An 11,730-nucleotide genomic window follows, 5' to 3' on the forward strand; every position below is an offset into this window, starting at 1 on the left:
TAACAGGAGTATGATGGTACTATAATCCTAGTATTTTGGGCATTTGCCTCATGTATGATTTGACATTATTGCCATCAGAAACCTTCCCTCCTTCTTGTATATTCTGGGTCAGCAATGGTCATGTAGGTGCAACCCAGTAGCAAACAACTGCTTTCCAATCAATCTACTAGCTAAATTCTCAAGTTACATTTAACCGGAACCTAAACAGGAGTTGAATCCTAAATTCTGGTGTTCCAAACTAGAAACTGATGAACAAAAGAGAAAGGAAAGATGCAATTCAGAAAATATTTTATTGAGTACAATACCATTTCATTGTAGGCTTTCATCAAAGATCTACTTTATAAAACACCACCAACCTCTCTGAGGTTGAATACAGCTTGGGCAGGTGCACAAGGAACAAGAGAGAGAGGGGCAGCATCTGCAAATTTTCATGCAAGCAGCATAATGTGAGATATTTGCATCCAGACGGTACCTTGTCATAGTGCCCAAGCTTGCACCATCTCACCAGGAAAAAATTAATGCATCTACATTTAAATATTATAAAGGACTGTAACAATTAGTTACAAGTTCAAATTTACAGGGTGTTACCACTGTACATTCAACAGCTAAACTCAAGATCATAAAATAAAAATCAGGAGCTCGGAATGGAAGTACCATAGTAAGCCTTGTGTGGAAACAGGATTAAGTCTAACTCCAGAAAATGATGGCTAACAAGACATCGTAACTACTGCAGACAAGGACAGCTGTAATTTTTACCAGTGTACTAACATCTAACTTTCATTTTTAGCAGATGGAAGACCATAAGAGTTCCTGGAATTGGGGTTAATCCCACAACACACGTCTAATCAAGACTTGGCATCATGGTTCTTGGAAGGAGATTAAATGAACAGTAGTCCATGGGCAATTTTCAGTTGCATGTAGCACCTGCTGAACTCACAGAAAATAGCTTTAAATAGGGTACAAATGTAAAATTTATATGAATCAAGTTGCTGCTATTTGGAATGTAGACCAAATAATTTTTCTGGTGTAAGTGTTCATTTGCAGTGATGGCAAAGCATAAACGTGCTATAAAATGAAGGAACAGTCACAAGGAATCTTGAAAATGTCCCTATATTGCTTAAATTCTTCTCTAAACCCTCCTTCTTTATGAAGTTTATATACATTCAGAGACTGTAAGAAGTATTCAGGTTGACCATATTTCTGCAGCTAACTCTAGATTTTATGAGCTGGTCCCCACAGAAACTTTAAAAATCTGCCATGAAACCTATACTGTACTGCCAAAGATTTTGAGGAGCGTTTGTTTTAACAGTAAATACAAAGGTAAGTACAGTAGTTAATATGTCATATTACACAGAGACTTCCATTATCCTTTAGGTATGCATGTCCCAATATGTATAAGTACCACCACTTTATCAGGGAATAATTTCATAAAGCAGGATGGAACAATATTTTGAAATGAAAAAATTATTAAACCACATTTTAAAGCAAGAAAAATGGGATTGTAAGGTTTAGCATATTTATTAGCAATTTTGAGGAGAAAGTCCAGAACAGTTCAGGAAGGCCAAAGCATTCAAATAATTCTGAAGGGTTCCGCTGAAATTAATTTCTTATTTATTAAAAAGACAACACATTCTCAAGAGAGCATCTTCTGCAGTGAAATAATTTAGTTTCTTCATATAGACACATCATACACAATGTTAACAACCATGAAAAACAATACAAAATGCTTTCAGATTTAACAAGTAGAAAAATATAACTAGTATATATGGCAATTGTGAATCTAATACTGTACAGAAGTATTTATGGATTTTACAAATAAATTATAGCTTAAATGCCCTTTTTAAAATTTCTAAATATACACTGGAACACAGGTTCTGAAGCTTACCACTAACTTGCCACAAATGAGTGCCAGTCGAATGTTCTGCCCACCAGTTCAAAAAATTTCTTGTTGGGTTCATGGAAATATTCATGCAGTTTCTCAAGTAACCGGGTATCTACTTGTGGGTGTGCTCGTCCTTTTGACTCATGTAAACAACGCTCTCTACCACTGTCCCTTAGGCAGTAGAAGCCTTTAGTTTTATTGAAATAAAAGTTTGAAGCATTTATCTGTGGCGATAACTTCAAAAATCTCTCTACCTTCTCTATTTCTGGGAAGGGATCTTTGATTAGTTTATCCCCATCTACAATGTGGATATGATCAAGAGGAAAATACTTCAGCCAGTTTTGCATGTGAATGTAGTATAAGCTTCTGTTTATTGCCTTGTAGTCCACGTTGAGTTCACCATCTTTAATCAGGAATTGTTCAATGGATGGATACGGCTTGTGCTTCTGCATGTGATTATAGAACACTTGGGTGTAATCTGATAGTACTCTCTCACTTGGGTCTCTTAAAATAAGGAGTAGTCTCATTGATTGGTTCATGTTATAAACTCTTTCAGGCACTTTAGGTGATGTGAAATATGCTGGAGTTTTTTCCACGGTGATCTGATGGGGATAAGAGAATGGCATTTGATTAATATACCATTGCAATCCATTTCTGTAATGATCTTCCCAGTCAAAGAAGTGAACTTCACTTTCTGCTGCCGCAATATCTGGATGGAGACTCAACATCTCTAACAAAGCTCTCGTTCCACCTTTTCTCACTCCAATAATGATAGTCTGTGGCAGCTGCCGGCATGATCCATTAGAATGAATGTTTTCCTTGAAGTCATTTTTTGGAGATGTTTTCTTTAAAAGCTCTCTCTGAACAGACTGAGGAGAAGTCTCAGCCTTCAAATTTATAGCCGATCTGGAAGGCACTATCTGAGGTTGAACAATAAGCAACACAGCTCCCAGCAGAAAAGCTGCCATGACAGAAGTTCTTAGTCTGGTTTCACTCAAGCAGGTAATGGGACATAGAGTGATTTCCACTGAGAACAACTTTTAAAAGTTGTTTTTGTTTTGCTGAGTGAACGTGTATTTCTCAAACAGAAACTTTGCTGAAAGAGGGAAAAGAAAAAGAAAAGTAGCACATTATTTTAAACTCAAACATATCACTACTAAAGCCAAACTGCAAGTATCGTTTGCTTTTCACAATTGAACAGATTTCTGTAGTCTTCCCTACTCTATGCTCATACATCACTTGGTATAATTAAATTCTTTAAAAGACAGGCACATACAATAATGCTATGAGAAAATGATTTCCAGTCATCAGGAGACATGAACATTCTGAATATTTCTCTTGCACCCAAGATTCATCTGGAGTATTATTTTTTAATACTTTTTAGATCTGATTTCATTGGAGTTGAACCATAATCACAAGAGAATTAAGTGGGTTTTTTATCTGCAAGAACAAGTTTATCTTAGAAAAAACATAAAAAGGAAAAGGTGTGGACTGGACAAGGAGAGCACTCCTAAAAGCTGAGGGTCTTGTAGGAAGTCTGGGAATTACAGCCTCCTAAGGGACCACATGACAGTAACTTTAGATGTTAAGACTCTTGGGAAAAAGGCTCATGCAATGTAGATGGAGCTGCCCAACTGGGGGAAGTTAATATTCTCCTAGGAAGAAGTTAGGAAGAGCTCTGGGTGAGTAGTAGACAAAAGAAAAGTTGAATTTTTCTGTCATTTTTAAGTGAAGTTAACGTTTGCTTTGTGCTTAGGGTTTCTAAAGATAGAGTCAGGTGGCATGCACTTTGATGCTTCAAAAATGTAAGATAATGAAACCACAGAATATAGTATGACTACATCAAAAAAAGACCTGTGGTTCCAGTCATGGTACTCAGGAAAGAAAATACAGAATGGATACTTCTGAAGGTCATTTCAAGAGTTAGCCAGCAAGCTGCTATGATATAAGGGACTAACTTTACACTTTATCAAAAGACTAAATACAACCACTGAACCCCATTTAAAGGTGAGAGTGTTTGAATGCAATATTTGAAGGGAAATCTTAACAGCCTCACAGCATAGCTGTTAGATTGTCACGTGAGCAGGCTGTGGATGCAAGCACCCTAAATTAAGATGCCTTCCAAAGACTTTATAACCTCAGTGGAGGGCTGGTGTAAGTATGGTTTTGGTACTGTCTAACTCCATTGAGAAGTGGAAGCCACAATGGCAGAGCACCTGACTGCTTTGCCTTAGTACACTACTGTATTTATGAATTTAAAATTGGAACAGCACATACTGTACTGGCTAACAAGGGCTGAAATACAAAATTACATATGAACAACCTGAGGAAATGCAAGGGCTAAGTTTTGGAAATTCTCCAGAGAATCTGAAAAGAAACTAATGACTTTTCCACAATAAGCTAAATCCCAGTGTGACAAGGACTAATGATGTGTTTCTAAGTGATCTAGAAAGTTCTGTTTGATAGCTTTGCATTTACAGAGGTCATGACTCCATCCTGAATGGAGCAGGTCTGCTTCCTGATGTTTGCTACTGATTATTACTTCTATGCTTTCCCTTTCTCTAATCACTTTTAAAGGGCTACAAGGCAAAAATATTGTTAGGAAGCAGAAATCAAGGTTGGGAGGAGAGGAAAGCAAAGTGTTACAATAAATGTGAAGTTGAAAAGTGTGTGCTTCCCTGTATGCCTTCAGGCTTTGAGCTCGTGGGCATGCCCTGTCTTGGGGAGAAGGTCACACCCTGGGCTGTTCTGTGTCTGACAGGAGGCAACTTTGCAGAGGAATTTGTTGTTCTTCCCTTTTGGGTCATTGTGAAGTTTTATCTGGATAAAAGAGCTCCATTCTGTTTGGTTATCATCATTAATCTTCTCACTTTCCCTGTCCTCACCATTCCTGTTAATCTTTCTCAGTTTAAACTACTTCAGTTTTAACAAGAAATAATCTTAATTATTAGCCCCACACTGAGGATGCTGGTGGTGGAACACTGGGTGACAAACAATTCCATATAGATAAATTCATGGTGGATGTCCCTACTGAGCTATGCTGCCAACTTATTCAGCAGCAATATGAACAAAAGGTACAGCACCAGCCTGACTGGATCAATGACTGATGGGCAGCTCAGTACATAAAAGCAACAAAACATCAACTCTTGCTGAATTTTAAGGTCACAGATTAACAGACGAGCCACTTACTTCAGAATATATTTTAAGAGGCACTAGCTCCATAAATAGTAAACCTGAGTTGTTGTCTTAACACCTTACTGGAAAAGCATAATAGGATTCCAGTGAGGAACAGGTTGAACTGTCGTTGAAAGGAGTTAAAGCCCCAGACCCCTTATATCCTAGTAGTCAGATTGAAATATGCTATGTTAATAGCCAAGTTCAGCAATAGTCTGTCTGTGGAAATAGAAACTTTTAGCTGCTAGTCTCAGATATTAGTGACAACACACTGGATTTTTATTTTTTTTTTAATTAACTACATATACCAGTTGGGACTGTTCATTTTTGATTCATAGTTTGCATACTACTCAGCTGCCAACTTTTTTTAATTCAAGCCTTTCTGTGGTTGAGTATGGTATTGGAATGTTTGGTGGAAATAAGACACAAGATGCCTCTTAATTGTACTTTTGGGGGATGGCTTTAAATAAACAAAAGCAACTGCTTACTGTTGCAACATGAGACCTCAGAATAACATGGGAGTATCTTCTGTTTCAGACATAAAATTTCTTTGTCCCTCCCCAACCATTTGTTCAGGTGTGATCAGGTGTGCACCAGGTGTTCTTACACTGCAGAACACTGCTACAGTACTGTAGCATTTACTTTAAGCACACTCAATGAACCATATCAGTAATGATGACTTTCAAAGTATAGAATCATAGAATGCTTTGGGTTGCAGGGGAGCTTAAAGATCATGTATTCCAACCCCCTGCCATGGGCAGGGACACCTTCCACTAGCCCAGGTTGCCCAAAGCCCCGTCCAACCTGGCCTTGGACACTGCCAGGGAGGGGGCAGCCACAGCTTCTCTGGGCAACCTGTGCCAGTGTCTCACCACACTCACAGTTAAGAATGTCTTCTTTATATCTAATCTATACCTACCCTCCTTCAGTTTAAAACCCTTACCCCTTGTCAAATCCCTACACTCCCTGATCAGGAGTCCCTCCCCATTTTCCTGTAGCCCCCTTTAAGTACTGGAAGGCCACTCTAAGGTCTCCCCAGAGCCTTCTCTTCTCCAGGCTGAACAACCCCAACTCTCTCAGCCTGTCCTCATAAGGGAGGTGCTCCAGCCCCCTGATCATCTTCATGGCCTCCTCTGGACTTGCTCAAACAGGTCCATGTTCTTCTTATGTTTGTGCCCCCAGAGCTGGACACGGCACTGCAGATGGGGTCTCATGAGTGCAGAGTAGAGGGGGAGAATCCCCTCCATCGACCCACTGGCCACACTTCTCTTGATGCAGCCCAGGGTATGCTCAGCTTTCTGGGCTGTGAGCACACATTGCTGGCTCATATGCTACTGTTGTTTTGCTCGCAAGCAATAAAACTTTGTCTGCCTTTTCTTTCCATTCTTTTTTGTTTCTCTCAAATTTTATAGGTTTGATATCTGGATCAATTATTTTGTTGTGTTAGACTAATGCAACACAGTGGACATGAGTGTGCCTCTAAATTCCACACAAAAACATATGTTGTGTGAGCAAAACGGTGTCCAGGAATAAAACAATATAAATTGACTGTCATTCAGCTTTCTTCTCTTATGACCTCTTTAACACGTTATGCAGTTTGGTGGCTAGAACTACAGCAGGTTATATAAGATGATGCAAATGCGTATTCCATTGCTTTATAATTTGTGCGTCCGAAAAAATATTTCAAAAATTATAAGCCTGCACTGAACAGTTTATAGGAGCTACTCTGCCGAATGACTTTTCTGCTTTAAGAATTCTCTTCACTGCTTCCAGAAGACATGCAGAGCATACATGACTTCACTCAATGACTATGTATTCCAGATTAGTACAAAAATTTAACTGACAGTCATTACCATTGTACTTGCTACAAGTAAATGAGCAAGTTGGTAAAAGAAACACAGTTTATGTTAAATGGCGCTTTGAAGATCATACCAAGACTTTTCAAAAAGTTTGCTTGTGCTTAATCTTTTCTTTAGTTTTCTCCATTAATTAGCAAAATGTGCCATACTGTTTATTCAAGATTCAGTGTGGACATTGCCAATCAAATCAGCTTTCATGATTAAAACCTCTTCAAAAGTAAGAGTAACTTAGAAATAAATGGAAGCTTTTCTCAGTAAATGCAGTACGAGGGCCACAGCTTCCATATTTAAGAATATCACACTGCTCTTTAAATATGTGTCACTATTTTATGACTTTTGTCTATCTTTACCACATTACTAAGGTATTTTAATGCCTGGGTATGTTTAGCCTCACTCAATGGCATGGCCTAAGACACCTAGATTTTTATATAATTTTTATTTTAATTCAAATTAACAAATTATGGTAGGTTTTACCTGGACTGGTAACACATTTTTTTGCTGGGGATGGGATGGGTCTGGTTTTAGCTCTGAGCTTTCCTAAGAGCCTTTGAGTTAGCTGCCAAAGCAGGCAGGAGGGAACATAAGGAATGTCTGTAGGGCAGTCAGTAAGCATCAGGTAGAGTCTGCTGGCAAATCTGTCAGGGGGATGCTTCATAAAAAAGCCCACAGCAACACACCGAGATGTTTAGCAGAGCTAATGGGACATGGGTACTACCAGGACAGTGACTGGGAGAGGGAAGACTACATCCTTTCCATGAACATGCAGGTTGCTTCACCTTCATTAAGGAGAAGTTGGGTTTTTATGGTTCTCTAGGGACTTAGGATGAACGGGTTAGTTTCAGATGTGCTCACTTTTTCTCCCTGCAGAACTGAAGCCTTTCACTGGAGATATCTTTGCGTAGGCATCTATAAAAGCACAGTCTGGTCTGAATGAGAACCATAGATCAGTTGCTAAAGTTTGTCTCTAGAGGGAGATTAGAGCTGAAAATCTGAGGGAGACATTCTGTTCTTATATTTAGTTTTGCAGATGTGATAGTATCTCAGCACAGTTTGTGGACTGTATTTTCCTTGGTGTATGCTTGGGCACTCAGTACTGCAACATATAAGACTGATGGTTAAAATGAGCTGTGCAGTATAACCCACACATCTGCTATGCTGTCTTCTTATATTGGGTGAAAAAAAAAAATAAATCCATAACTGAGCTAACCAACTCTACAAACAACTTTCTAAACCGATGAAAAGTCAGTGATCTGAACATTTGTATTCAGTGATGCGTTTAAAAAATTGAACTGGATAAATTGTAGTATACTTGAACTTCAAGAACTCATTGATATGAACAATATATATTCCTATCCTCTAAGAATAGATGGCGTCTGACATAGTATATATTCCTTAGTTGTTTATATGAGCACTTGAGTGAAACTGTATCCAGTTAGCATAAAACTCTCTAGTACAGGTATCACTTGAAGCTCGGTCAACAGCAGGAAAGGAAAGGGAGCAATTTTTTTTTTTTTTTAAATAAAAGTTTGATCTAGATTATGAAACTCTTTTTTCCCCATGGAAATATATTCTGCATTTTGCTATTTTTAACTATTAAAGTATCTCAAAATGCCCTCTTCACAAATGCTTCCCACACTTCCCCACCACCACTATTTTTTAATCACATTTTAACATAAGTTTTAAACAACACATGCCGATGAAATGCTTGAATTCTAGTTTTCAGTAATTAATGACAAGTAATTGCCTACTTTAGTGAGTGCTACAGAGACAAGTTGAGTAAATTAAATAGAACTATATACTACTGAAGCCATAGGTCTCTAGCAGCATAAACTATTGATCACCTCATGATATATAAAAGAGCCATCTGTGCATTTAAGAGGGGAGGTAAAAAGATAAGTAACTGTATGAACCTGTATTAAGAGTGCCTAAATGATATTGTCTAGGTATATTTCCCAAATTACATTAACAAATCTGATCATCTTAACAGCACTGAAATTATGATATATTGTCTATCAGCTCTAAGACTTGAGAAATATCCTTTTAAAAGTCTCTAAATTTTGGTTAGGAGAACTTAAGCTGAAAAAGGCTGACTTGGTAGAAGTATTTTTGGCTGAAATCTGCTATATTTCTGCACCTGCTGTGATAAATACAGTTTATACAAATTAGCTAGGTCACCAGTTCATGACTTCTAAAGAAAGAGCTCAGCTCCAGTGTGAGCAATAAAGTAACAAATTTATAATAGACTGTAGTTATATATAACATGCACTCTTTTTCTTAAGGTCAGAAGGGACCACTGCAATCTTTCATGCCAAGAGATCATAAAAATTTTTAGAAGAGAGAATACCCTAGATTTCAGAGAACCTCATGCAGGCAAAAATAAAATGGGACATTACAGCAGAATAAAAATAAACTTGAAAAGCTCGGGATACACAGAAATGTTTGTACTGAATGCTAATATGGAATCCCCCTACCACCTTCTAGCAATTTTGAATACCTGTCAGGACTCAATTTTTTTTCATAAAGAGAAAGGGTACACTGTACCACCACCTTCTCTATACTCCCCACAAACCCAAATGTTCAATTCAAAATCCAGAAGTTACTCCCCATGCCAATTACCAAGCAAAATGGGTCACATTCTAATTAGGAAGCAGAAGTCTATTGCACAGTTAATAGAGTTCCTTCCTGATTCATCAAATCTGTCCCCACAAAAACAACCTGTGTGAAAGGATGACTCTGTCCTGTCTTGCTCCCTTTCTATACAAAGGCTCACCTTAACTGGATGTATTGAAAAGGGAAGACAGCAGATTAAGCAATTCCATTCTCATTTCCTCTGTCAAACAATTTCTTATGACTCTGTAGCTGTGAGCCCCATTTCAAATACCACTAAGACATTTAAAGCAACAATAGAAAAAAAAAAACAAACCAAACCAAACCAACAACCCAAACCTCCAAATAATGTTTTTGTTCATATTCCAAGCCGATTTCTGTGTCTTCCACTCTCCTGCCTTCAGAATAATACTGAAGCAGAGTATGTACTGGTGAGGTCATCCCTGTATTAGACTTAGCTAAACCAATCAGTTTACTAAGTGAAGCACATCATGGTGACCTGGAGAGAACCCTCATGCTCTAGAGCAAGAAGTGAGATGACCCAGCAGGATCTGGGAGTGCCCAGGCATATTTTCAGTTTTCTTTTTCTAATTATCCAAACTTTACACAGAAATCCATCAGCTTTGACATATTTCATGCCTCTAAAGCTTCTTGGCTCTGGGGGGCATTTCTGGAAGAGGGAAAGGAGAGATCCCATGCTACTCAGACCAGTAAAAACATTTCTGGTTTCCTCTAATGAAAAGCAGAGGAGTTATATGTATCTATATATGCAGGCATTCTTGTGTACTGAAAAACTGTTTTCCACCCACTCTGTTTTTCTGTAATGTCTGTAGAAGCATATGGCTAATTCAGGATAACCAAAGTAGTATCCTGACAGGAGGGGACACAGACTGGAACCTGGCAATGGTGGGGTCGGAATTTGCTCAGTCAAATTAGTGCCCCTTCACTGCAGCAGCTGGCTTTGCCTCAGATGCATAATCTTGCTGCTGACCTACCGAAGGCATTTGTTTGGCTGTGGAATATCAAAATCCTCTGCATTTTCCAAAAAGGAAAAAAAAACAGGGTGGGTACTGAAAGGGTGGATGTGCAAGAGATAGCTAAAGCTGATGTCATTAACTGCGCTCTTACTGATAGGTGCTCCTTTCTGAGCAATGTGGGAAATGCACTTGTTTGTGAGTGCAAGAAACGCTGGCAGAAGTAAATTGTAATAGTTACTATATTTTATATGTATATTTAAATATTAAGTTTGATAGCCAGACAATATATGGCATACACTGAACTGAACCTGTTCTATTAAATGTTCCCCTTGCCATATCTACTGCAGAGGCTCTCAGTGGGAGTGGGCAATGATGGGTCGGTCTCTCATGCCAGAAGGATGATCACTGCAGATACTCCAGCCCCATGCCATTAAAGCCTAGTATTCATAGGACTTCCCAGGTATTTTTTTTCCTCCCCATTATTCCCAAGAGGAACAGTCTCGGAACAGGGAAAGCCCTCAACCTACTGCACTAACAGAGAGAGGAATGAGAGTCAAACACTTTAATTCCCAGTCAGCTGAGGTGATTGAATTGCTTGTACTTAGCTGGGTGCCCTTTCTTGATCTTTTGAATGGCTCGAGGACAAGACCAAATCAGAACTCTTCTAGCCGGTTATTGCCACCCCTGCCTCCTGGCATTCTTTTGCCACCCGAAGATTTGAATCTCTTACACCCTTATCCCTGGAAAGCACGCTGAGAACTGCAGTAACCGAGCCTTCCCTGTACTGCTCTAGGGAAACAGTCCTTCTAAGCAGAAGTGAGCTCGAGTCAAGGCTTTGTGCTCTCCTGCCAGCCCCCAGAGACCACTTTGCCCGACGCAGCTTGCCAGGGTGCAGTTCAGCACCCTGCACCCAGCCGGCTCCAGCGCTCGGCGTGGGAACGGATCGAGGATGCTCAGAGGAGCTTTTGCAAGTTGTTCTGCTGTCAGGCAGGAGCCCTGCACTCCGCCACCCTGCCTCCGCACCCCGGCAGTCTGCCGTTACATGCCCCTGTCATTTAGCCGCTGGGGAAACAAGTGGGTAAAGAAAAAAGCGCCCAGGGGCCAGATCTGGACAGACCCACAATCCAGGTACCGCCGACCACTTTTTCCCCCCCCCCTAGCTTTTCTTCCCCGCCCCGGCGCCCCGTCGACGCCTCCCAGAGCCCGACCCGGTGGGCAAGGAGGGTGTGGG

General features: G+C 39.7%; 1 protein-coding gene across 1 annotated transcript; it reads right to left on the bottom strand.

Moving 5' to 3' along the window:
• Positions 1-271: 271 nt before the first annotated feature.
• Positions 272-9,919, bottom strand: HS3ST1 (heparan sulfate-glucosamine 3-sulfotransferase 1). The gene is made up of 2 exons (XM_026847224.1): positions 9,862-9,919; positions 272-2,978 (listed from the first exon to the last, which is right to left on the bottom strand). Exon 2 carries the CDS (start codon positions 2,848-2,850, stop codon positions 1,888-1,890), a length of 963 nt encoding a protein of 320 aa, XP_026703025.1. The 5' UTR covers positions 2,851-2,978; positions 9,862-9,919; the 3' UTR covers positions 272-1,887.
• Positions 9,920-11,730: the final 1,811 nt, after the last annotated feature.

This window comes from Athene cunicularia, assembly GCF_003259725.1.
Source record: "Athene cunicularia isolate RWA chromosome 4 unlocalized genomic scaffold, athCun1 chr4_part1, whole genome shotgun sequence".
NCBI classification, from domain to species: domain Eukaryota; kingdom Metazoa; phylum Chordata; class Aves; order Strigiformes; family Strigidae; genus Athene; species Athene cunicularia.

Coding starts and splice junctions, on each gene's coding strand:
- HS3ST1 (XM_026847224.1), bottom strand. CDS start 2,850: ATGGCAGCTTTTCTGCTGGGAGCTGTGTTGCTTATTGTTCAACCTCAG.